Here is a 27,777-nt window from a genome sequence, read left to right as displayed (position 1 = left end):
CCCAACATAACGATGGTCATTTTGGCCAACAGTTCTATTTTTGTGTCATCAGACCAGAGGACATTTCTCCAAAAAGTACGATCTTTGTCCCCATGTGCAGTTGCAAACCGTAGTCTGGCTTTTTTATGGTGGTTTTGGAGCAGTGGCTTCCTCCTTGCTGAGCAGCCTTTCAGGTTATGTTGATATGGGGCGGCAGGTAGCCTAGTGGTTAGAGCGTTGGACTAATAACCGAAAGGCTGCATGATCGAATCCCCGAGCCGGCAAGGTAAAAATCTGCCCCTGAACAACCCATTGTTCCTAGGCCATCATTGAACATAATAATTTGTTCTTAATTGACTTGCCTAGTTAAATAAAGGTAAAATAAAAAAATATATATATATAAAATATAGGACTCGTTTTACTGTGGATATAGATACTTTTGCACCCGTTTCCTCCAGCATCTTCACAAGGTCCTTTGCTGTTGTTCTGGGATTGATTTGCACTTTTCGTACCAAAGTACGTTCATCTCTAGGAGACAGAACGAGTCAGTAGTATGACTGAGCAGTATGACGGCTGCGTGGTCCCATGGTGTTATACTTGCATACTATTGTTTGTACAGATGAACGTGGTACCTTCAGGCGTTTGGAAATTGCTCCCAAGGATGAACCAAACTTGTGGAGGTCTACAATTTATTTTCTGAGGTCTTGGCTGATTTCTTTTGATTTTCCCATGATGTCAAACAAAGAGGCACTGAGTTACACATCCACAGGTACACCTCCAATTGACTCAAATTATGTCAATTAGCCTATCAGAAGCTTCTAAAGCCATGACATAATTTTCTGGAATTTTCCAAGGTGTTTATAGGCACAGTCAACTTAGTGGATGTAAACTTCTGACCCAAATAATCTGTCTATACATTTTTTTTGAAAAAATGACTTGTGTCATGCTCAATGTAGATGTCCTAACCGACTTGTCAAAACTATAGTTTGTTAACAAGAAATTTGTGGAGTGGTTGAAAAACAAGTTAATGACTCTAACCTAAGTGTATGTAAACTTCCGACTTCAACTGTATGCACACACACACACACACACACACACACACACACACACACACACACACACACACTGCATTCGGAAAGTATTCAGACCCTTTGACTTTTTCCATTTTACTTTACAGCCTTATTCTAAAATGAATCAAATAAAAACAAATCCTCATCAATCTAAAACAATACCCCATAAGTACAAAGCGAAAACAGGTTTAGAAATTGTTGCACATTTAAAAATAATAAACAGAAAAATATTAAGTATTCAGACCCTTTGCAATGAGACTCAAAATTGAGCTCAGGTGCATCCTGTTTCCTTTGATCAGCCTTGAAATGTAGACTAGTCAGGATTGAGGGAAAGATGAACAGAGCAAAGTACTGAGAGCTCCTTGATGAAAACCTGCGCTCAGCACCTCAGACTGGGGTGAAGGTTCACCTTTCAACAGGACAACGACCCTAAGCACACAGCCAAGACAACACAGGAGTGGCTTCGGGACAAGTCTCTGAATGTCCTTGAGTGGCCCAGCCAGAGCCCGGACTTGAACATCTCTGGAGAGACCTGAAAATAGCTGTGCAGCGACGCTCCCTATCCAACCTGACAGAGCTTGAGAGGATCTGCATAAAATAATGGGAGAAACTCCCCAAATACAGGTGTGCCAAGCATGTAGCATCATACCCAAGAAGACACGAGGCTGTAATCGCTGCTTCAACAAAGTAGTGAGTAAAGGGTCTGAATACTCATGTAAATGTCATATTTCCAGGTTATTATTATTTTACAAAAACCTCTAATAACCTGTTTTTGTTTGTCATTATAGGTTAGAGGTCGACCGATTAATCGGAATGGCCGATTTAATTTGGGCCGATTTCAAGTTTTCATAACAATCGTTTTTTTTTTTTTTTTTTTTTTTTTACACACCTTTATTTAAACATCAATGCCTAACAGGAATATTTAGACTTAGCCACCCGTTAGATAAAATACGGAACGGTTCCGTATGTCACTGAAAGAAAAAAACTTTGGTTTTCGAGATGATAGTTTCTGGATTCAACCATATTAATGACCTAAGGCTCGTATTTCTGTGTGTTTATTATATTATAATTAAGTCTATGATTTGATAGAGCAGTCTGACTGAGCGGTGGTAGGCAGCAGCAGGCTCGTAAGCATTCATTCAAACAGCCCTTCGCTGTGCTTCAAGCATTGCGCTGTTTATGACTTCAACCTGGGTGGGTATAATTTGTGGAACGTTCCAAAAGGAATCTATTCCAAAAACTTCGTAAATAACAAGGTTTCCAAAAAACAACGCATACAAAGTTGTATAGCGGCAGAATAAGATACCGGGTAGGGAGTGGTCTATTTCATTGCGTTTTTCACTCATCACGTTTATTCCGAAAAATGTCTGTCCTCACATGTGTTTGCCTATGGACAAACATTAAGAATAAGCTACGTGGTGAGTTGATGCCTATTCGGCAGCTAGTTAGCTAGGTTTGTATGCGTTGCTACTTTGTATGCGTTGTTGGTTGGAAACCTTTTACTTTACGTTTTTTGGAACAGATTCCTGTTGGAACGTTCCACAAATTATACCCACCCCTTCAAGCCTATCAACTCCCAAGATTAGGCTGGTGTAACCGATGTGAAATGGCTAGCTAGTTAGCCGGGTGCACGCTAATAGCGTTTCAAATGTCACTCGCTCTGAGACTTGGGAGTGGTTGTTTCCCTTGCTCTGCATGGGTAACGCTGCTTCGAGGGTGGCTGTTGTCGATGTGTTCCTGGTTCGAGCCCAGGTAGGAGCGAGGAGAGGGACGGAAGCTATACTGTTACACTGGCAATACTAAAGTGCCTATAAGAACATCCAATAGTCAAAGGTATATGAAATACAAATCGTATAGAGAGAAATAGTCCTATAATTCCTAGAATAACTACAACCTAAAACTTCTTACCTGGGAATATTGAAGACTCATGTTAAAAAGGAACCACTAGCTTTCATATGTAGTCATGTTCTGAGCAAGGAACTTAAACGTTAGCTTTCTTACATGGCACATATTGCACTTTTACTTTCTTCTCCAACACTTTGTTTTGCATTATTTAAACCAAATTGAACATGTTTCATTATTTATTTGAGGCTAAATTGATTTTATTGATGTATTATATTAAGTTAAAATAAGTGTTCATTCAGTATTGTTGTAATTGTCATTGAGTCACTGGCTCACTGGTGTTGTCTTGAGTAACTGGCTTACTGGTGTTCTTCCATGCCGTCCCCGGGAAGGGTGCGTCACTTGAGTGGGTTGAGTCACTGACGTGGTCTTCCTGTCTGGGTTGGCGCCCCCCCTTGGGCTGTGCCGTGGCGGAGATGTTTGTGGGCTATACTCGGCCTTGTCCCGGGATGGTATGTTGGTGGTTGGAGACATCCCTCCAGTGGTGTGGGGGCTGTGCTTTGGCAAAGTGGGTGGGGTTATATCCTACCTGTTTGGCCCTGTCCGGGGGTTTCATCGGATGGGGCCACAGTGTCTCCAGACCCCTGCTGTCTCAGCCTCCAGTATTTATGCTGCAGTAGTTTATGTGTCGGGGGGCTAGGGTCAGTCTGTCACATCTGGAGTATTTCTCGTGTATTTTCCGGTGTCCTGTGTGAATTTAAATATGCTCTCTCTAATTCTCTCTCTCTCTTTCTTTCTCTCTCTCGGAGGACCTGAGCCCTAGGACCATGCCTCAGGACTACCTGGCTTGATGACTCCTTGCTGTCCCCAGTTCACCTGGCCGTGCTGCTGCTCCAGTTCCAACTGTTCTGCCTGCAGCTATGGAACCCTGACCTGTTCACCGGACATGCTACCTGTCCCAGACCTGCTGTCCCAGACCTGCTGGAACCCTGACCTGTTCACCGGACGTGCTACCTGTCCCAGACCTGCTGTTTTCAACTCTCTAGAGACAGCAGGAGCGGTAGAGATACTCTCAAAGATCGGCTATTAAAAAGCCAACTGACACTCTTGTGTTACTGACTTGTTGCACCCTCGACAACTACTATGATTATTATTATTTGACCATGCTGGTCATTTATGAACATTTGAACATCTTGGCCATGTGCTGTTATAATCTCCACCCGGCACAGCCAGAAGAGGACTGGCCACCCCTCATAGCCTGGTTCCTCTCTAGGTTTCTTCCTAGGTTTTGGCCTTTCTAGGGAGTTTTTCCTAGCCACCGTGCTTCTACACCTGCATTGCTTGCTGTTTGGGGTTTTAGGCTGGGTTTCTGTACAGCACTTTGATATATCAGCTGATGTAAGAAGGGCTATATAAATAAATTTGATTTGATTATTACAACAACAAAAAAAAAAATTGGCCGATTAATCGGTATTGGCTTTTTTGGGTCTCCAAATAATCGGCATCGGTGTTGAAAATTCATAAATCGGTCGACCTCTATTATAGGGTATTGTGTATAGATTGATGAGGGATAAAAAAACATTTAAATTTTTTTTTTTTTTTTTGAATATGTTTAAACCTAACAAAATGTGGACAAAGTCAAGGGGTCTGAATACTTCCGAAGGCACTGTTTTTATAGGTCCATTATCTTTTTCTACATACTTTCTATCTGGTTTTAGTCTTACGTTTACACTGGAAAGTGTTAGTCCATCACAAATTATTGAAATTCTCTCAATGTTTGGACTTCGCCCACAAAGATTACAATGATGTCAAAATCCCTGCAATGTCAATATTTGTATTTATTACAGATCCCCATTAGCTGCTGCCTTGGCAGCAGCTACGCTTCCTGGGGTCCAGCAAAATTAAGGCAGTTTATACAATTTTAAAACATTACAATACATTCACATATTTCACAACACACTGTGTGACCTCAGGCCCGTACTCCACCACTACCACATATCTACAGAAATAAATCCATGTGTATGTATGGTGTGTATGTTATCGTGTATGTGTGCCAATGTTTGTGTTGCTTCACAGTCCCCGCTGTTCCATGAGGTGTTTTTTTAATCTGTTTTTTAAATCTAATTTTACTGCTTGCATCAGTTACTTGATGTGGAATAGAGTTCCATGTAGTCATGGCTCTATGTAGTACTGTGTGCCTCCCATAGTCTGTTCTGGACTTGGGGACTGTGAAGAGTCCTCTGGTGGCATGTCTTGTGGGGTATGCATGGGTGTCCGAGCTGTGTGCCAGTAGTTTAGACAGTCAGCTCAGTGCATTCAACATGTCAATACCTCTCATAAATAAAAGTAGTGATGAAGTCAATCTCTCCTCCGCTTTCAGCCAGGAGAGATTGACATGCATATTATTAATACTAGCTCTCTGTGTACATCCAAGGGCCAGCTGTGCTGCCGTATTCTGAGCCAATTGCAATTTTCCTAAGTCCTTTTTTGTGGCACCTGACCACACGACTGAACAGTAGTCAAGGTGCGACAAAACTAGGGCTTGTAGGACCTGCCTTGTTGATAGGGATGTGAATCACTGTCTATGCAAGTGCTAGGCCTGCAGACTGTTGACAGTTCAATCGATAAAGTATTGAATGGAAAACGAGTTAATTCCTCAATCAGAGTTAGCAGCTAGAGATGGGTGATGTTCTGAAAACAAAAGGTCAAAGTTGACTCATGTCCAGGGTGTTCTGAAAGCATTAGATTAAATCAAACACAATTTTATTAGTCACATGCACCGAATACAACATTTCACCTTACAGTGAAATACTTACTCACAAGCCCATAACCAACAATGCAGTTAAAAAAATATGAATAAGAAATAAAAGTAACAAGTAATTAAAGAGCAGCAGTAAAATAACAATAGCAAAACTATATACAGGGGGGTAGCGGTACAGAGTCAATGAGTTAGTTGAGGTATAGAATGGAGGTGGAGTTATTAAAGTGACTATGCATAGATGATAACAACAGACAGCAGTGTAAAAGAGAGAGGGGGGGGTCAAAATACTAGCATGTATGAGGAACAAGTCATCATACCAACATTCCAGTAAAAATGTGTCATTGTACTTTGGTGTCCGTCTGTGGTATAGGCGGGCGTCTATACCACATTAAGGCCAATCAAAACCAGAAAGAGTCGTCCATTCGTCTTCCTGCTACAATGAATATGTTAAATGCAGGGGAGGGTACAGTAATCACATCTAAGCTGACAGTGCTACTCTTGGGATGGCAAACTACAATATGTCTGGAGCTAAGGGTCTTGTTCTGAAGTCTTTGTTCAGCGACAGGCCTGATTTGAGGGTGGCTAGCTAGGATTCGTACAGAACAATACGGGGACAGGCCCATGTGAGCTGGCCTCGCCTGGCAGAGCTCAGACAGTACTGCTGGGATGGCCTGACAAGTCCATTTATCATCAGCATCCGTCTGGAATTAGGCCTAATCTGTGATAGCCAGCCAGGGAAGCACATTATGTCTATCCTACAACATCGACATGAGCAAGAGCAAACAACCTCAGGCAGAGATATGATAGAGATCTGAATAAAACATTTTTGGGGGAAAAACAGTCCAGGGAATGTTCTAGAAACTAAAATGTATCCTAATTAGGGTGTACTTTTTGCATTCTTTATTGTAGTGGCATCTCATCGGAATTTGCTCGATGACTTCTAGATGCCACGTAGTGAAGCAAACAATTATCTGCAGGTAGCAAGATTGATGCTGCTCAGCTTTGCTGAGTCAGTGACCACCACCTACCTCAGATTGAAACCTGATGATTCATAGGTAAGCTGTTGTCAGCCTGAAGCTGAAGGATAGAAAAGTACTGGGAAATAGTATGAGTAACAGCACCAGAGGGACAGTATAATCATGTCAAACGGTAGACTTGCATCATATACTCTGCCTCATCTCCTCTCTCTCTCTTGGATTGCTTTTGTATCACTGTTTATCAATACATCTTATTATAAAAGTATGGTTATTATACATTATGGTTATCATAATTGTTGGTGTAATTACAGGATCTTAAAATTGTATTTTTGTATAATCTTTGTTCGACCACATGAAACATCTAACTGGTCACTGCAACCGTAAAGAAATGTGCAAATTGCTCCCTTTACACAACAGATAGATGTCTACCCCCATCGTAACCAGGTATGACATGGAAACAAAGGTGAGTATACATACAGTAGGTTATATGTTGTACTTAAATAAATACAGTAAGTTATACAGGGCAATTCCACATTAACAGATCGACACCGAGCGTGTTTCTCAATATGCATACTACTGTACACTCTTATGCTCCGAGTGCATTCTCCGACCACTTTCTCTTGATTACGTTCTTGTGAGGACGAGAGTGTGGAGAACGTATAAAACATTCCATTTGATAAGCACTCCCCCTACTGTATTACCTCACGCTGAGCAGCACTCCCCCTACTGTATTACCTCACGCTGAGCAGCACTCCCCTTACTGTATTACCTCACGCTGAGCAGCACTCCCCCTACTGTATTACCTCACGCTGAGCAGCACTCCCCCTACTGTATTACCTCACGCTGAGCAGCACTCCCCCTACTGTATTACCTCACGCTGAGCAGCACCTCCCCCTACTGTATTACCTCACGCTGAGCAGCACTCCCCCTACTGTATTACCTCACGCTGAGCAACACTCCCCCTACTGTATTACCTCACGCTGAGCAGCACTCCCCCTACTGTATTACCTCACGCTGAGCAGCACCCCCCCTACTGTATTACCTCACGCTGAGCAGCACCCCCCTACTGTATTACCTCACGCTGAGCAGCACTCCCCCTACTGTATTACCTCACGCTGAGCAGCACTCCCCCCTACTGTATTACCTCACGCTGAGCAGCACTCCCCCTACTGTATTACCTCACGCTGAGCAGCACTCCCCCTACTGTATTACCTCACGCTGAGCAGCACTCCCCCTACTGTATTACCTCACGCTGAGCAGCACCTCCCCCTACTGTATTACCTCACGCTGAGCAGCACTCCCCCTACTGTATTACCTCACGCTGAGCAGCACTCCCCCTACTGTATTACCTCACGCTGAGCAGCACTCCCCCTACTGTATTACCTCACGCTGAGCAGCACCCCCCCTACTGTATTACCTCACGCTGAGCAGCACCCCCCCTACTGTATTACCTCACGCTGAGCAGCACTCCCCTTACTGTATTACCTCACGCTGAGCAGCACTCCCCTTACTGTATTACCTCACGCTGAGCAGCACTCCCCCTACTGTATTACCTCACGCTGAGCAGCACTCCCCCTACTGTATTACCTCACGCTGAGCAGCACCTCCCCCTACTGTATTACCCTACGCTGAGCAGCACTCCCCCTACTGTATTACCTCACGCTGAGCAGCACTCCCCCTACTGTATTACCTCACTCTGAGCAGCACCCCCCCTACTGTATTGCTTAACACTGAGCAGCACTCCCCCTACTGTATTACCTCACGCTGAGCAGCACCCCCCCTACTGTATTACCTCACTCTGAGCAGCACTCCCCCTACTGTATTACCTCACGCTGAGCAGCACCCCCCCTACTGTATTACCTCACGCTGAGCAGCACCCCCCCTACTGTATTACCTCACGCTGAGCAGCACTCCCCCTACTGCATTACCTCACGCTGAGCAGCACTCCCCCTACTGTATTACCTCACTCCCCCTACTGTATTACCTCACGCTGAGCAGCACTCCCCCTACTGTATTACCTCACGCTGAGCAGCACTCCCCCTACTGTATTACCTCACGCTGAGCAGCACTCCCCCTACTGTATTACCTCACGCTGAGCGGCACTCCCCCTACTGTATTACCTCACGCTGAGCGGCACTCCCCCTACTGTATTACCTCACGCTGAGCGGCACTCCCCCTACTGTATTACCTCACGCTGAGCGGCACTCCCCTACTGTATTACCTCACGCTGAGCAGCACCTCCCCCTACTGTATTACCTCACGCTGAGCAGCACTCCCCCTACTGTATTACCTCACGCTGAGCAGCACTCCCCCTACTGTATTACCTCACGCTGAGCAGCACTCCCCCTACTGTATTACCTCACACTGAGCAGCACCCCCCCCCTACTGTATTACCTCACGCTGAGCAGCACTCCCCCTACTGTATTACCTCACGCTTAGCAGCACTCCCCCTACTGTATTACCTCACGCTGAGCAGCACTCCCCCTACTGTATTACCTCACGCTGAGCAGCACTCCCCCTACTGTATTACCTCACGCTGAGCAGCACTCCCCCTACTGTATTACCTCACGCTGAGCAGCACTCCCCCTACTGTATTACCTCACGCTGAGCGGCACTCCCCCTACTGTATTACCTCACGCTGAGCGGCACTCCCCCTACTGTATTACCTCACGCTGAGCAGCACTCCCCCTACTGTATTACCTCACGCTGAGCAGCACTCCCCCTACTGTATTACCTCACGCTGAGCAGCACTCCCCCTACTGTATTACCTCACACTGAGCAGCACCCCCCCCTACTGTATTACCTCACGCTGAGCAGCACTCCCCCTACTGTATTACCTCACGCTGAGCAGCACTCCCCCTACTGTATTACCTCACGCTGAGCAGCACTCCCCCTACTGTATTACCTCACGCTGAGCAGCACTCCCCCTACTGTATTACCTCACGCTGAGCGGCACTCCCCCTACTGTATTACCTCACGCTGAGCAGCACTCCCCTACTGTATTACCTCACGCTGAGCAGCACCTCCCCCTACTGTATTACCTCACGCTGAGCAGCACTCCCCCTACTGTATTACCTCACGCTGAGCAGCACTCCCCCTACTGTATTACCTCACACTGAGCAGCACCCCCCCCTACTGTATTACCTCACGCTGAGCAGCACTCCCCCTACTGTATTACCTCACGCTGAGCAGCACTCCCCCTACTGTATTACCTCACGCTGAGCAGCACTCCCCCTACTGTATTACCTCACGCTGAGCAGCACTCCCCCTACTGTATTACCTCACGCTGAGCAGCACTCTCCCTACTGTATTACCTCACGCCGAGCAGCACTCCCCCTACTGTATTACCTCACGCTGAGCGGCACTCCCCCTACTGTATTACCTCACGCTGAGCAGCACTCCCCCTACTGTATTACCTCACGCTGAGCAGCACTCCCCCTACTGTATTACCTCACGCTGAGCAGCACTCCCCCTACTGTATTACCTCACGCTGAGCGGCACTCCCCCTACTGTATTACCTCACGCTGAGCAGCACTCCCCCTACTGTATTACCTCACGCTGAGCAGCACCCCCTCTACTGTATTACCTCACGCTGAGCAGCACTCCCCCTACTGTATTACCTCACGCTGAGCAGCACCTCCCCCTACTGTATTACCTCACGCTGCACCTTCTCCTTTTCTAAACCTTCTTCCAGTCAGGACAATGACAACAATAGAGACCAAACAAGATATACACAAAGCAAACGTTTTACTTCATAATTATCTGCTAGCTATATGTGAATCGTAATAACTAGATAGTTTAAACAGGCAGAAATGACCTTAAACGAAATGTTTAACAAGGTAGATGTCAATTCTTCGTTCGTCGCTAGCTAGCTACCAATTCTTTGTGGCCATCTAGCTAGCTAACAATATTAGCTAGCCAGTTCGCCCAATTGAAATACTATTTACATTTTACATTTTAGTCATTTAGCAGACGCTCTTATCCAGAGCGACTTACAGTAGTGAATGCATACATTTCATTTTTTGTCTTTTTTTTTTCGTACTGGTCCCCCGTGGGAATAGAACCCACAACCCTGGCGTTGCAAACACCATGCTCTACCAACTGAGCCACACGGGACCACGTGTACTATGGGCTTGCGATCATTGCACACTACAGTGGGTAGACAGGTAAACCTGCCAAAATTAACACAGTACGTATTTATTAACTTATCAAGATAAAATATAGTAGTCAGGCAAAATATGTTATGTGAATGGGTAACATTTCATTCCAAAGCCAGAGTTTATTTTCTCTTGCTTCAGCTCAAATAATGTCCGCCATTGATTTCCATTGAAGCTTGCATCTATGCATTCTTCAAAACTTGTACAAAAGGATTACGCGTCAGAGAAGTGTCCCTCCGTGCTCCGTTTCGCATACTTTGATTAGGACTCATCCTCCGACCCTCCTGTGCTCGGAGCACAGTAGTACGCACTTTAAAAATGCATGTCAAACAAAAACCAATGATAAAGTTAAACAAACCAAACAACTCCATGCACAAGGACTACTTTTGTACAATTTTCACAGAACATTTTACCAGAACACATTTCCTTGAAGAACAGTGCGGATACAAAGTTTGGTAAGCGAATGACGGCACAAACAGCACAAACCGTCATTCTGTTACCAAACTTCGCATTTTCAAGTGAAAAATCAGTCTCAGGGTCACTATTACCGTGGTAAATCGCCCATAAGAGACATTACCACACATATCACAAACATTGCTGCCAAACCTCTTACAAAAAAAGGGCCTCTTACCTACAGTACAGGAAGCATTCTAGATCAGCACTCCTACTCTGAGACGCTTGATACACAACCCCTGGTTTCAAACACTTTAGATCAATTGTCTTTCTCAAAGAAGACCTAGCCCTATAGACCCAAAACTTCCATTCTCAAACTGGCCCACAAAACTTCAGCCTGTGTTGGTGTACCGTTGTGTGGCCAGACTAATGATTTGACGGATCTGAAATTACCGGAAATAAACTTGATGAATGAACCGATAGAGAAGCACATCTGAAATGCTGATCTAACTCAACAGACTGTGTGCAATTCATGTATAGGACTAATGTATGAATGACATAGGCTATGCTATAGCAGAAAATGATCTGCTCATATCTGATCTTAGCATGCTGTAAGCCTACAGTACACTTTCAGTCTACCTTGCTACCTGTGTGTGCACTGACACAATGTCCAAGGGTAAACATCCTATACATGAGATGAGGTCATATGGTTTGAATAAGTAGGCCTAAATGGTTTTACTGCTGTCAACACATGCCGTATCCTAGGTCAAACAAATCTCAGCACACAGAGGAGAGGTAGGCAACTTGGGAAATGTGGCAGTGCTACTGCAGCCCAGTGTGTGTAGTGTTGTAAACCTAACTGCCAGTCTTCACGTTAGCTTCCTTGCCTCCAACCCAGCTATTGGCACTCCTATAAAATATATATATAATTCAGAAAGTATTCAAGGGTTTCCATGATATGCAACTTTGACAGATTAAGGCTAGTGATACATATTTTAATTGGTGCAGTGAAACTAGGCTACACTGACTTCTTCTGTAAAGATGATGACTACATTACATTTTAGTCATTTAGCAGACGCTCTTATCCAGAGAGACTTACAGTAGTGAGTGCATACATTTTTTTTGTTTGTTGTTGTACTGGTCCCCCGTGGGAATTGAACCCACAACCCTGGCGTTGCAAACACCATGCTCTACCAACTGAGCCACAGGGAAGACTACCACATTATGGTCCACATTAATAACCAGCAGCAAACCACGCACAGGCTAAACCAGGTCCACATTAACCAGCAGCAAACCAGGTTCAGGCTAAACCAGGTCCACATTAACCAGCAGCAAACCAGGTTCAGGCTAAACCAGGTCCACATTAACCAGCAGCAAACCAGGTTCAGGCTAAACCAGGTCCACATTAACCAGCAGCAAACCAGGTTCAGGCTAAACCAGGTCCACATTAACCAGCAGCAAACCAGGTTCAGGCTAAACCAGGTCCACATTAACCAGCAGCAAACCAGGTTCAGGCTAAACCAGGTCCACATTAACCAGCAGCAAACCAGGTTCAGGCTAAACTAGGTCCACATTAACCAGCAGCAAACCAGGTTCAGGCTAAACCAGGTCCACATTAACCAGCAGCAAACCAGGTTCAGGCTAAACCAGGTCCACATTAACCAGCAGCAAACCAGGTTCAGGCTAAACCAGGTCCACATTAACCAGCAGCAAACCAGGTTCAGGCTAAACCAGGTCCACATTAACCAGCAGCAAACCAGGTTCAGGCTAAACCAGGTCCACATTAACCAGCAGCAAACCAGGTTCAGGCTAAACCAGGTCCACATTAACCAGCAGCAAACCAGGCTCAGGCTAAACCAGGTCCACATTAACATGTTTCAGGCCCTCTGCGTCACACCACAGCTTGTTATTGTGCTTCACTTCTACACTGTGGTGTCCCTGCAGACCGACGACGACAGGAGAAAGAAAAAAGAAAAAAGACGAACATAACAGTAGGTTGGCATGTAAACATACTGCTTTAACCTTAGTGTGACTATTTACGCAGCACTTTGACACTACCTCTATTAGAACTCCAGTAGCCCAGAAAAAGCTGAACATGTCCTTCCTCTATGTTAAGCAAAATTGAAAAGTGAACTGACACCACTTCACACAGCTGTTGTTCAGTCTCATAGTCATCAGCTGAGCTAGTCTAAAATCTAGTTCTACAGCAGTTTGAACTCCTAAAGGTGGGTGGAGTTAATCAAAGGGTATCTCCCAAATGGCACCCTATCCCCTATATAGTGCACAACTTTTTGACAAGAGCCCTATTGGGAATAGGGTGACATTTGGGGCACAGCCATGCCAATGTCAATTAGGCTAGCTCAGTGTTCCTACCACAGTCTCCATGCTAATGTCAATTAGGCTAGCTCAGTGTTCCTACCACAGTCTCCATGCTAATGTCAATTAGGCTAGCTCAGTGTTCCTTCCACAGTCTCCATGCTAATGTCAATTAGGCTAGCTCAGTGTTCCTACCACAGTCTCCATGCTAATGTCAATTAGGCTAGCTCAGTGTTCCTTCCACAGTCTCCATGCTAATGTCAATTAGGCTAGCTCAGTGTTCCTTCCACAGTCTCCATGCTAATGTCAATTAGGCTAGCTCAGTGTTCCTTCCACAGTCTCCATGCTAATGTCAATTAGGCTAGCTCAGTGTTCCTTCCACAGTCTCCATGCTAATGTCAATTAGGCTAGCTCAGTGTTCCTACCACAGTCTCCATGCTAATGTCAATTAGGCTAGCTCAGTGTTCCTTCCACAGTCTCCATGCTAATGTCAATTAGGCTAGCTCAGTGTTCCTACCACAGTCTCCATGCTAATGTCAATTAGGCTAGCTCAGTGTTCCTTCCACAGTCTCCATGCTAATGTCAATTAGGCTAGCTCAGTGTTCTTCCACAGTCTCCATGCTAATGTCAATTAGGCTAGCTCAGTGTTCCTTCCACAGTCTCCATGCTAATGTCAATTAGGCTAGCTCAGTGTTCTTCCACAGTTTTGGTGAAACAATAAAAACATGCTACATGGGGTTCTCCCTGATAAATCCTCTAAACCACGACACAGAACCCCCCCTCACTTGTTTAGATCACACACACACACACACACACACACACAACTATGTACGTACTCCTAGTTTGTCAATGGTGTTTTGCTGTTATCGGCCTGCAGGCAGAGAGAGTTAGCCTACTTGTTCCAGGCTTATCAGAGCTTTGGGGGAAACTGGGGTCAACCACTATCACTGCAGCCAGACTATGTCCTGTAGCCTGCCCTGCCTTGATGTCACATGGCTTGCTACATCTTCTCTAATGGGTCTACAACTCTCACAAATGCTCCCGTCCTCGGTCCTGTCACCGACCTAACGTCAAAATGCACTGCATCCGAGGCATATTCACACAAGAGTTCTACCACTGGACACGGAATTCATGAGCAGGATGTTGTAAAGACGCAAAGCTTGTGTAAAGATGACAGGCAGCGCACGACAACGAGGAAGCTGCTCAAACACCCTTGTTCACAGGCTGCTGTAGTGGTGAGGTGGTAGCAACAAGCAAGGCCCCCTACCAACTCCACAATCAGGTCAATCACAAGGCATTATGGCAGAGAAACATTGACAGAATGTTCCATGGTTAGGTTGAGGGGTGGTTGGGTATAGTTACCATACCAGCCAGGGGTATTCAGATCTTACCCTAAGACATCCAGTCTAGTGCTGGTTCTGTTCTACCTGATAATGAATTGAACCCACTAGTCCATGAGTAGAGGGGAAGACTGAAGAAAAAAAACGCAGTGGAAATGGCTTGGAGGTCAATATTTGAATTTGTGGACACAATACTATACACAGGAAGCTATAGGGGAAAGGTGAGGGGAAGCCCCATAATGCTGCATTATGGCAGAGGAACATTGACAGCATGTTAGTTTTCAGGCAAGGGATGTGGGATAAGGGGCTTTGAGACTTGTACTGATTATGCTACTTCTGCCATGCAGGAGAGACAGCAGCTCCGACTTGACCTGTGGTTGTCAGGTCTGCTACCTGGAATAATCCTCTCACACAGCTAAACCAGTTTGTTTCATCCAACAAATACTGTGGGTCCTCTATGCTGGCTGACGCAAGCCAACAAAGCCAATCAGACGTCCTGTGAGAGAGAAACGAAGGACTGGCACTCAACTTGATGTATTGTGTGCTGTATAGGGGAGAAGTGACCAATGAGTGGACACTTGATCATCATATTTGCATAGAAACTGAAAGCTGCAAATACACTGAACAAAAATATAAAGGGAACATGTAAAGTGTTGGTCCCGTGTTTCATGAGCTGAAATAAAATATCACCAAATTTTTCCCATACACATGAAGAGCTTACTTCTCTCAAACGTTGTAAACAAATTGTTTACATCCATGTTAGTGAGCATTTCTCCTTTGCCAAGATAATCCATCCACCTGACTGGTGTGGCATATTAAGAAGCTGATTAAACAGCATGATCATTACTAGAGGTCGACCGATTATGATTTTTCAACGCCGATACCGATTATTGGAGGGCCAAAAAAGCCGCTACTGATTAAATCGGCCGATATCTTTTTTATTTATTTGAAATAATGACAATTACAACAATACTGAATGAACACTTATTTAAACTTAATATAATACATCAATAAAATAAATTTAGCCTCAAATAAATAATGAAACATGTTCAATTTGGTTTAAATAATGCAAAAACAAAGTGTTGGAGAAGAAAGTAAAAGTGCATTATGTGCCATGTAAGAAAGCTAACGTTTAAGTTCCTTGCTCAGAACATGAACATATGAAAGCTGGTGGTTCCTTTTAACATGAGTCTTTAATATTCCCAGGTAAGAAGTTTTAGGTTGTAGTTATTATAGGAATTATAGGACTATTTCTCTCTATACGATTTCTATTTCATATACCTTTGACTATTGGATGTTCTTATAGGCACTTTAGTATTGCCAGTGTAACAGTATAGCTTCCGTCCCTCTCCTCGCTCCTACCTGGGCTCGAACCAGGAACACATCGACAACAGCCACCCTCGAAGCAGCGTTACCCATGCAGAGCAAGGGGAACAACCACTCCCAAGTCTCAGAGCGAGTGACGTTTGAAACGCTATTAGCGCACACCCGCTAACTAGCTAGCCATTTCACATCGGTTACACCAGCCTAATCTTGGAATTGACAGGCTTGAAGTCATAAACAGCGCAATGCATTGCGAAGAGCTGCTGGCAAAACGCACAAAAGTGCTGTTTGAATGAATGCTTATGAGCCTGCTGGTGCCTACCACCGCTCAGTCAGACTGCTCTATCAAATCATAGACTTAATTATAATATAATAAACACACAGAAATACGAGCCTTAGGTCATTAATATGGTCGAATCAGTAATATGGTCGAATCCGGAAACTATCATCTCAAAAACAAATTCTAAATAAATCACAGACAGTGTCACCAGCAAAGCACCCCCACATCATAACACCTCCTCCATGCTTCACGGTGGGAACCACAAATGCGGAAATCATCCATTCACCCACACTGTGTCTCACAAAGACACGGCGGTTGGAACCAAAAATCAGACCAAAGAACAAATTTCCACGGGTCTAATGTCCATTGCTCGTGTTTCTTGGCTCAAGCAAGTCTCTTCTTCTTATTGGTGTCCTTTAGTAGTGGTTTCTTTACAGCAATTTGACCAAGGCCTGATTCACACAGTCTCCTCTGAACAGTTGATGTTGAGATGTGTCTGTTACTTGAACTGTGTGAAGCATTTATTTTGGCTGCAATTTCTGAGGCTGGTAACTCTAATGAACTTATCCTCTACAGCAGAGGTAACTCTGTGTCTTCCTTTCCTGGTCCTCATGAGAGCCAGTTTCATCATAGCGCTTGATGGTTTTTGCGACTGCAGTTCTTGACATTTTCCTAATTGACTGACCTTCATATCTTAACCTGTTGAGGATCTTATCCCGATCTTATCCCGGTATTGGGATTCATTGTCATGTGACCATGGCGGGGAATTCAAAACTGCAAGAGTAATCATTTCAAAAAATCAAATAATCAACTATTTTCCTCCATTTGAAAGATATATCTCCTAAATCTAACCACGCTGTCCGATTTTCAGAGGCATTACGGAGAATGCATAAAGTTAGGTTATGTGAGGAGAGTACATTGACAATAGCTGCGTGTAATGTTTAGCCAATTCAAAGAAGGGCATCAACAGACAGAAAACTAGCTAGAATTATGCACTTACCTTTGACAATCTGCATCAGATGACACTCATAGGACATTATGTTATACAATACATGCATTTTTAGTTCCATCAAGTTCATATTTATATCCAAAAACAGCATTTACAGTCGCGGTGAAATTCAGAATTTTTTTCGGCTCGAATGCACCCAGTGAATCCAGCATTACAAATCACGGAATTACTATTCGAAAACATTGGTAAATTATAATATTGTCATTCAAAGAATAATATATTATCATCTCGTAATTGCTACCGAATGGCCAGATCTCAAAATAACTTTACTGGGAAATCACATTTTGCATAAACTGGGTACTATGCTAACAACAATAAGCTATATGCTAAGCTAAGCTAAGCTATACCGTTAGCATTAGCATCATCTAATATCGATAATAACATTCTAAATATCCCCTTACCTTTGATTATCTCCATCAGAAGGCGCTGCCAGAGATCCCAGGTCCAGAACAAATGTGGTTTCTTTTGACAAAGTTCATAATTTATGTCCAAATAGTTAGCGTTCAGTAGGCTCCCACAAAATGAGGTGGGCAGTGTAAAGTCACGTCAAAAAGCTAAAGAAAACCTAGTAAATAATCTATTTACGTTTGTTTAAACATGTCAAACGTTGTTCATCATTAATCTTTTGGTCCATTTTTAACGTGAAACATCAGTAAACATCAGTAATATTTTCACACAACCTATCAAGTGTCTAGAATAAACGATAATGACAAAGGCACTCTTCTCAGATTCATGCGCAGGCGCAAAAAATGAAGTGATGACGTGTCAACTTGTAAGCTTTCTTATTCGGTCTGTATTCATCACAGATGCTTCCAACAACTTTCTAAAGATCGTTGACATCTAGTGGAAGCAGTAGGAGTTGCGAACTGAATCCTTTCTCACTGTGGTATCTTTAAAACAATGACACTAAATAGTACAGTCACAAAATTCTCATTTTTTTTAATCTATTTTTCACAGGTTTTTGCCTGCAATATGAGTTTTGTTATACTTACAGACACCATTCAAACTGTTTTAGAAAATTCAGAGTGTTTTCTATCCGAATGTGTTAATAATATGCATATCCTAGCTTCTGAGTTGGTGTAGGAGGCAGTTAAAAATTGCCACATATTTTTTTCAAAATTCTCAATACTGCCCCCGTGGCCCGTAGAGGTTAAAGTAATGATGGACTGTCGTTTTTATTTGCTGATTTGAGCTGTTCTTGCCATAATGGACTTGGTCTTTTACCAAATAGGGCAATCGTCTGTAAACCACCTCTACCTTGTCACAACAACTGATTGGCTTAAACGCATTAAGGAAAGACATTTTTTTTAAATGTACTTTTAACAAGACACACCTGTTAATTGAAATGCATTCTAGGTGAAGCTCATGAAGCTGGTTGAGAGAATGTCAAGAGTGTGGAAAGCTGTCATCAAGCCAAAGGGTGGCTACTTTGAAGAATCTGGAACATAAAATATATTTTGATTTGTTTAACACTTTTTTGGTTACTACATGAATCCATATGTGTTATTTCATAGTTTTGATGTCTTCACTATTATTCTTCCATATAGATAATAGTAAAAATAGAAGAAAAACCCTGGAATGAGTAGGTGTCCAAACTTTTGACTGGTACTGTATATGGAGACTGTTAAGTGACAAAAATAACTGGTTAAATACATGTCCTAAAAAAATGGTGTTTCCTGATCTTTCTTATATCGCTCAGATATAGAACAGACACTTCAGAACAAACTTCCTTTAGATTTTTTGGGGACTCTCTGTAGTTTATCTGTTATTCAGTGTGTTTGTATGGGCTAATAGCAGTAAGGCCAAATATATATATATATATATATATATATATATATATATATATATTAGATACTTCAAGGGGCCGTTCTGGCAATCGTAATTTACATAGGCTTTCTAGGGCAGACCAGGGCACAGTTTTCCGATAGCAATGGAACTTAGGCTTAGGAGTGTTTTAACGATGCATCTTTCCTACAACGGCCGAAGATGTAACATGCGTTTCCCAAAATACCATGCAGAGACAACAGTCGCTAGGTGCATCGTTGAGGCACCTAGCGGTTGATAGGATCGAAAGAAAGGAAGCACTGCTCTCAGATCAGCATTCTCCCTTTCCAATCTTACCTTAACATTAGAATTATTCCACAATAATGACGACGGATCAGCTCCTAGAGAGATATCACGTACGGCTACAAATATTGAGGCGGCTTATTCTAATGCTTACCCTATAATAATGTACTATCATATGATATCATAAGGTGAATGCACCAATTTGTAAGTCGCTCTGGATGAGAGCGTCTGCTAAATGATATAAATGTAAATGTACTAAATCAAGATTTGCCACATCATTGTGCACGTTAAACATCATGAAATAGGCTATGTCGAGGCAAAAATGTCAGAGTAGCGTACAAATAGCTAAATAAAACTCAGTTGAATTAACATGAAATTGATTTTAATATAATTAAAATATAAAGGTCTTTGTAGTCTATACTGTATTTATCTTTTAACACAGTAATCTCGGTTTTCATTGGAAGTGTCTTTATACCCGTCACTTGTTAATTAAGCAAATAAATGGGCAACTGTATTTGTAGTCACTGTCACAGTCATTCTGAAGCTATCAGCGGTCACAGAAAAACAGATAAACATCTTGATTTTGTGTTTAGTGGAGATTGTGATAAGTGACGCGGGGGGGGGCATTTAACGACATACTTAGCTGTTCTAGGAGTGGTCTGAGTTGGTCATTAAATAACGAGTGTTTTCAAGAGCAACTTTAGTAACAATGGTTTTGGGAAGCAGCTCAGCCATTTAATGATGCCAACAATGAACATAGCCTTAAAACTACAATATGTAACTTCTTTGGTGACCTGACCAAATTCACATAGAAAAGGTGTGATATACAGTATATACATATTTATAAACTGGGTGGGTCGAGCATTGAATGCTGATTGGGGGAAAGCCGTGGTATAACACACAGTATACCATGAGTATGACAAAACGCGGAGTCATGGGTATGGCTATTATAAACTGGTTACCAAAATAATTAGAGCAGTAAAAATAAATGTTTTGATGAATTTATGAAATTGCTTCTTCCACCTGCATAGAAACTGACTGTTAGAACTGTTAAGGCTCCTTCGATTGATGAGGAATTGAAAAACTATGGTTGAAAGAGATGAGGCGTAAGGAGTGGCTAATAAGTCTGGCTGCACATTTGACTGGCTGACTTACTGCAAATTGAGAAATGTAAAATTAACAACAGACATTCAGCATGCTTATAGATAAGGGCACTCAACATGTACTGCACTGACACAAACGACTGATGATTGGTTGAAAGATTTTGATAAGAGGATTGTGGGAGCTGTACTGTTAGACTTCAGTACAGCCTTTGATATTATTGACCATAACCTGTTGTTGAAAAAAACTTGTGTTTTGGCTGTTCAACCAACCTCTGCCATAGCGTGGATTCAGAGATATCTTTCTAATAGAACTTAAAGGGTTTTCTTTTAATGGAAGCTTTTCTAGGTGAAGTGTGGTGTACTGCAAAGCAGTTCTATAGGTCCTCTACTCTTTTGCCAATGACCTGCCATTGGCATTAAACAAAGCATGTGTGTCCATGCATGCTGATGATGATTCAGCCATACACGTATCAGCAACCACAACTAATGAAGTCACTGAAACCCTTAACAAAGATTTCCGGTCTGTTTTGGAATGGGTGGCCAGTAATAAACTGGTCCTGAACATCTCTAAAACTAAGAGCATTGTATTTGGTACAAATCATTCCCTAAGTTCTAGACCTCAGCTGAATCTGGTAATGAATGGTGTGGCTGTTGAACAAGTTGAGGAGACTAAATTACTTGGTGTTACCTTAGATTGTAAACTGTCATGGTCAAAACATATAGATTCAATGGATGTAAAGAAGGGAAGAGGGTCTGTTCGTAATATAGAGATGATCTGCTTTTTTTGACACCACACTTCAAAAAGCAAGGAAAGAGCGAGTTAAGCTGCAGCTGGCCCAGAACAGAGCGGCACATCTTGCTCTTCATCAGAGGGCTGATGCAAATACTATGCATGCCAGTTTCTCTTGGGTAAGAATTGAGGAGAGACTGACTGCATCACTTATTTTTATAAGAAACATTAATATGTTGAAAATCCCAAATTTTTGCATAGTCAACTTACACACAGCTCTGACACACACACACACACACAGACGTCACCAGGGGTCTTTTCACAGTCCCCAAATCCAGAAAAAAAATGCAAGGAAACGTACAGTATTATATAGAGCCGGTATTGCATGGAACTCTGTTCCATCTCATATTGCTCAAATAAACAGCAAACCTGGTTTCAACAAACAGATAAAGCAACACCTCACGGCACAGCGCCTCTCCCCTATTTGACCTAGATAGTTTGTGTGTATTAGAGGTCGACCGGCATGGCCGATTAATTAGGGCCGATTTTAAGTGTTCATAACTATCGGTAATTGGCATTTTTGGACACCGATTATGGCCGATGACATTGCACTCCACGAGGAGACTGCGTGGCAGGCTGACCACTTGTTACACGAGTGCAGCACAGAGCCAAGGTAAGTTGCTAGCTAGCATTAAACTCCTTATAAAAAACAATTAATCTTAAAATAATCACTAGTTAAACTAGTAATATCATCAGCTATGTGTAGTTGTTATCTAGCTTGTCCTGCGTTGCATATAATCGATGCGGTGCCTGTTAATTTATCATTGAATCATAGCCTACTTCGACAAACGGGTGATGATTTAACAAGCGCATTTGCAAAAAAAGCACTGTCGTTGCACCAATGTACCTAACCATAGACATCAATGCCTTTCTTTAAAATCAATACACAAGTATATATTTTTAAACCTGCATATTTAGTTAATATTGCCTGCTAACATGAAATTGTGTCACTGCTCTTGCGTTCATTGCCTGGCTCGTTGCGAACTAATTTGCCAGAATTTTACGTAATTATGACATACCATTGAAGGTTGTGCAATGTAACAGGAATATTTAGACATAGGGATGCCACCCGTTAGATAAAATACGGACCAGTTCCGTATTTCACTTAAAGAAAAAAACTTTTTGTTTTCGAGATGATAGTTTCCGGATTCGACCATATTAATGACCTAAGGCTCGTATTTCTGTGTGTTTATTATATTATAATTAAGTCTATGATTTGATAGAGCAGTCTGACTGAGTGGAGGTAGGCACCAGCAGGCTCGTAAGCATTCATTCAAACAGCACTTTTGTGCGTTTTGCCAGCAGCTCTTCACAATGCATTGCGCTGTTTATGACTTCAAGCCTGTCAACTCCCAAGATTAGGCTGGTGTAACCGATGTGAAATGGCTAGCTAGTTAGCGGGTGCACGCTAATAGCGTTTCAAACGTCACTCGCTCTGAGACTTGGAGTAGTTGTTCCCCTTGCTCTGCATGGATAACGCTGCTTCGAGGGTGGCTGTTGTCGATGTGTTCCGGGCTCGAGCCCAGGTAGGAGCGAGGAGAGGGACGGAAGCTATACTGTTACACTGGCAATACCAAAGTGCCTATAAGAACATCTAATAGTCAAAGGTATATGAAATACAAATCGTATAGAGAGAAATAGTCCTATAATAACTACAACCTAAAACTTCTTACCTGGGAATATTGAAGACTCATGTTAAAAAGGAACCACCAGATTTCATATATTCTCATTTTCTGAGCAAGGAACTTAAATGTTAGCTTTTTTACATGGCACATATTGCACTTTTACTTTCTTCTCCAACACTTTGTCTTTGCATTATTTAAACCAAATTGAACATGTTTTTGGTCCTCCAATAATCGGTATCGGCGTTGAAAAATCATAATCGGTCGACCTCTAGTGTGTATGCGTTGATATGTAGGCTGTGTGCCTTTTTAAATGTATGTAGTTCTGTCCTTGAGCTGTTCTTTTCTATTGTTTCGTGTTCTGTGTGGACCCCAGGACCCCTGCTGCTGTTGCAAAATCTAATGGGGTTCGTAATAAAATACCAAATACCATCAAGCTCTATGATGAAACTGGCTCTCATGAAGACCGCCACAGGAAAGGAAGACACAGAGTAACCTCTGCTGTAGAGGATAAGTTCATTAGAGTTACCAGCCTCAGAAATTGCAGCCCAAATAAATGCTTCACAGAGTTCAAGTAACAGACACATCTCACCATCAACTGTTCAGAGGAGACTGTGTGAATCAGGCCTTCATGGTCGAATTGCTGCAAAGAAACCACTACTAAAGGACACCAATAAGAAGAAGAGACTTGCTTAGGCCAACAAACCTGAGCAATTACTTTAGACCAGTGAAAATCTATCCTTTGTGCTGAGGAGCCCAAATTTGAGATTTTTGGTTCCAACCGCCATATCTTAATGAGACACAGAGTAGGTGAACGGATGATCTCCGCATGTGTGGTTCCCACCGTGAAGCATGGAGGAGGTGGTGTGAAGGTGCTTTGCTGGTAACACTGTCAGTGATTTATTTAGAATAATTTTTCTCCCCAAGTTGGTGATATCCAATTGGTAGTTACAGTCTTGTCTCATCGCTGCAACTCCCGTACGGACTCTGGAGAAGCTAAGGTCGAGAGCCGGGAGTCCTCCAAAACACAACCCAACTGCTTCTTGACACAATGCCCACTTAACCCGGAAGCCAGCCGCACCAATGTGTCGGATGAAACACCGTACACCTGGCGACTGTGTCAGCGTGCACTGCACCCGGCCTACCACAGGAGTCGCTAGTGCGCAATAGGCCAAATGTGCGCCGCCCCATGGGTGTCCCGGTCACGGCCAGCTGCGAAAGAACCTGGACTCAAACCCAGAATCTCTAGTGGCACAGCGATGCAGTGCCTTAGACCACTGCTACTCGGGAGGCCCTATCATTTGTTTTTCAACAGGACAATGACCCAAAACACACCTCCAAGCTGTGTAAGGGCTATTTGACTAAGAAGGAGAGTGATGGAGTCCTGCATCAGATGACCTGTCCTCCACAATCACCCGACCTCAACCCAATTGAAATTGTTTGGAATGAGTTGGACCGCAGACTGAAAAAAAAGCAGCCAACAAGTGCTCAGCATATGTGGAAACTCCTTCAAGACTGTTGGAAAAGCATTCCAGGTGAAGCTGGTTGAGAGAATGCCAAGAGTGTACAAAGCGTCATCAAGGCAATGGGTAGTTACTTTAAAGAATCTAAAATAAAATATATTTTGATTTGTTTAACACTTTTTTGGTTTCTACATGATTCCATGTGTTATTTCATAGTTTTGATATCGTCACTATTATTCTACAATGTAGAAAATAGTAAAAATAAAGAAAAACCCTGGAATGAGTTGGTGTTCAAACTTTTGACTGGTACTGTATGTCCAGCTCATTAAACGCAAGTCTTAGAAGAGGTAGATCTGTCCTATGCTTCCTGTTCTTAAGTTTAATTTTATTTATTTTACTTCGGTTATGTACACCAGCTTTAAACAGCTGAAAACACATTATTTGGGGTTATGGAAAAGATGTCGCAGCGGTTTAGATGATACAATGATTCTCTACACTAAAATTGCTTGTTTTGTCACATAATCAGAAATTAGGCAGACTACTGGAATTTTAGTAAATGGCGGTTCTGCATAGCGTATATTTAAGATGCTTTTAGGAAACCAGGCTCAGGGCTTTTGGCACCTCTAGGTTGCTACTCAGTAGCCAGCCAGCAGAGCTCTTGACTTCATGCTCCAGACAGGACACGTTACAACCTTATTCAAAAATGTATATAATTAATTTGTTTCCTCATCAATCTACACACAATACCCGATAATGACAAAAGCGGAAAAACAGGTTTTTAGAAATGTTTGCAAATGTTTTAAAAATAAAAAACAGAAATACCTTATTTACATAAGTATTCAGACCCTTTGCTATAAGACTAAAAATTGAGCTCAGGTGCATCCTGTTTCCATTGATCATCCTTGAGATGTTTCTACAACTTGATTGGAGTCCACCTGTGGTAAATTCAATTGATTGGACATGACTTGGAAAGGCACACATCTGTCTATATTAGGTCCCACAGTTGACAGTGCATGTCGGAGCAAAAACCAAGTCATGAGGTCAAAGGAATTGTCTGTAGAGCTCTGAGGCAGGATTGTGTCGAGGCACAGATCTGAGGACATTTCTGCAGCATTGAAGGTCCGTCCCCAAGAACACAGTGGCCTCCATCAATCTTAAATGGAAGATGTTTGGAACCACCAAGACTCTTCCTAGAGCTGGCCGGCCAAACTGAGCAATCGGGGGAGAAGGGCCATGGTCAGGGAGGTGACCAAGAACCCGATAGTCACTCTGACAGAGCTCCAGAGTTCCTCTGGAGATGGGAGAACCTTCCAGAAGGACAACCATCTCTGCAGAACTCCACCAATCAGGCTTTTATGGTAGTGTGGCCAGACGGAAGCCACTCCTCAGTAAAAGGCACAACAGCCCACTTGGATTTTGCCAAAAGGCACCTAAAGACTCTCAGACCATGAGAGACAAGATTATTTGGCCTGATGATACCACTTTTTAACTATTTGGCCTGAATGCCAAGCATCATGTCTGGAGGAAACCTGGCACCATCCCTATGGTGAAGCATGGTGTTGGCAGCGTCATGCTGTGGGGATATTTTTCAGCAGCAGGGACTGGGAGACTAGTCAGGATCAAGGGAAAGATGAACAGAACAAAGTACTGAGAGCTCCTTGATGAAAACCTGCGCTCAGCACCTCAGACTGGGGCGAAGGTTCACCTTTCAACAGGACAACGACCCTAAGCACACAGCCAAGACAACGCAGGAGTGGCTTCGGGACAAGTCTCAATGTCCTTCTATGGCCCAGCCACAGCCTGGACTTGAACCGGATCGAAAATCTCTGGAGAGACCTGAAAATAGCTGTGCAGCGATGCTCCCCATCCAACCTGACAGAGCTTGAGAGGATCTGCAGAGAAGAATGGGAGAAGCTTCCCAAATACAGGTGTGCCAAGCTTGTAGGGTCAAAGAAGACTCAATGCTGTAATCACTGCCAAAGGCGCTTCAACAAAGTACTGAGTAAAGGGTCTGAATACTTATGTAAATGTGATACTTTTAAAAAAAATACATTTGCAAAAAAATCTAAAACTGTTTTAGCTTTGTCAATGTGGGTGTGTAGATTGGAGAAAAATGATTTAATACATTTTAGAATAAGGCTGTAACATAACGTGGAAAAAGTCAAGGGGTATGAATACTTTCCGAATGCATCTCAGATATAGACTGTCCGTGAATCCGCGTATGCAAACCTGAGTAGATTACCTTTAACAATGGTTGGACATCTTGGAAACATTCTCCAGTTCTTATTATACCTCAGTGAGGTGACTCTTCGTTTCGTTTCGTTTGGTTCTTAAAAAGGTTTCAGTAATGAATACACCCCTGGGCTGGGTTTCCCAAAAGCATCTTAGTACTAAGATCGTCTCTAGTTTCAATGGATGATCTAAGTACAACGATACTTTTGGGAAACCCAGCCAGTGTCTGTCAGTTTCGCGACGCGTTTCCCCAGAAGTATCGGGATGTGTTTGGAAACTCTGTGTGTGTAGGAGGCACTTTGTGCTTGTATGCAGTTCATGCCCTGAGACTAACTGTCACAGTGAATCACTGAAGGAAATAGAAAATAAAATCCCCTTTTATTACTTGAAATTCCTTAATAAGAAATGTACTGAAAACACTTGCTAATGCTAACCACCCTGCTGTACAGTTCTCTTTCTGTAGCAAGTGAAGAGGACTAAACTAGCTTGCTGGTCAGCTAATTTATCTAGCTAACGGATAAGCGATAGACAGCAGCTGTACAGTTACTTACGTGAATGTTGCCTAACAGTTACCGTTTTGAATGTCGTGGTTGTCGCTGTTCCGAATGACAGGAGTTTTGCAGAAATCAAGACCGCTAAGGTTACAGTCCGCGTGTTTCACCATTCATTTCGGCTCCTTTGTGTCACATTCATTAAAAGCCAGTAAGGCGTTATACGTGTCTATACCTCGATTGTAATATTCAACTAACTGACAAGGCAATGCCGCAATAGAGTGATCATTGGAAGACTCGAACTGCTCGTGCAACGAGAACCGGAAGTGACGACGGTTCAGAGGAGGAGAGGACGATTTTTAGTGGAAATGTCAGTGCACACTTCATTGGAAACTTCATTGGAAAACTGTTGTGGAGAGAGGGAGACGGTAGGGTGCGATATGTGTAGCTTCAGCTCAGACTGCTGGACTGTTGAGTGGAAACTTGTTATGTGTAATGACTAGCTAGTGCAGTGTTACTATTTTGTTGTAAGGGTGCCACTTTGGGTTGAGAGAATCCTTCA

General features: G+C 43.0%; 1 protein-coding gene across 3 annotated transcripts in view; it reads right to left on the bottom strand.

Moving 5' to 3' along the window:
• Window positions 1-27,562, bottom strand: part of LOC115149432 (tyrosine-protein kinase JAK2) — an 81,777-nt gene extending 54,215 nt beyond the window's left edge. The window contains exon 1 of one of the 3 annotated variants that reach the window (XM_029692277.1): window positions 27,298-27,562. In XM_029692277.1, the coding sequence (XP_029548137.1) occupies window positions 27,298-27,388 (91 nt within the window). In that variant the 5' untranslated portion in view covers window positions 27,389-27,562. Of the gene's footprint in view, window positions 1-27,275 lie in introns of all 3 variants that reach the window. The other 2 variants (XM_029692279.1, XM_029692278.1) reach the window with 2 other exon arrangements.
• Between the last annotated feature and the right edge of the window lie 215 nt (window positions 27,563-27,777).

The sequence above is a fragment of the Salmo trutta genome, chromosome 15, assembly GCF_901001165.1.
Source record: "Salmo trutta chromosome 15, fSalTru1.1, whole genome shotgun sequence".
Lineage (NCBI taxonomy): Eukaryota > Metazoa > Chordata > Actinopteri > Salmoniformes > Salmonidae > Salmo > Salmo trutta.
Note: the sequence above shows the minus strand (reverse complement) of the source record. Positions and strands in the feature narration are given on the sequence as shown.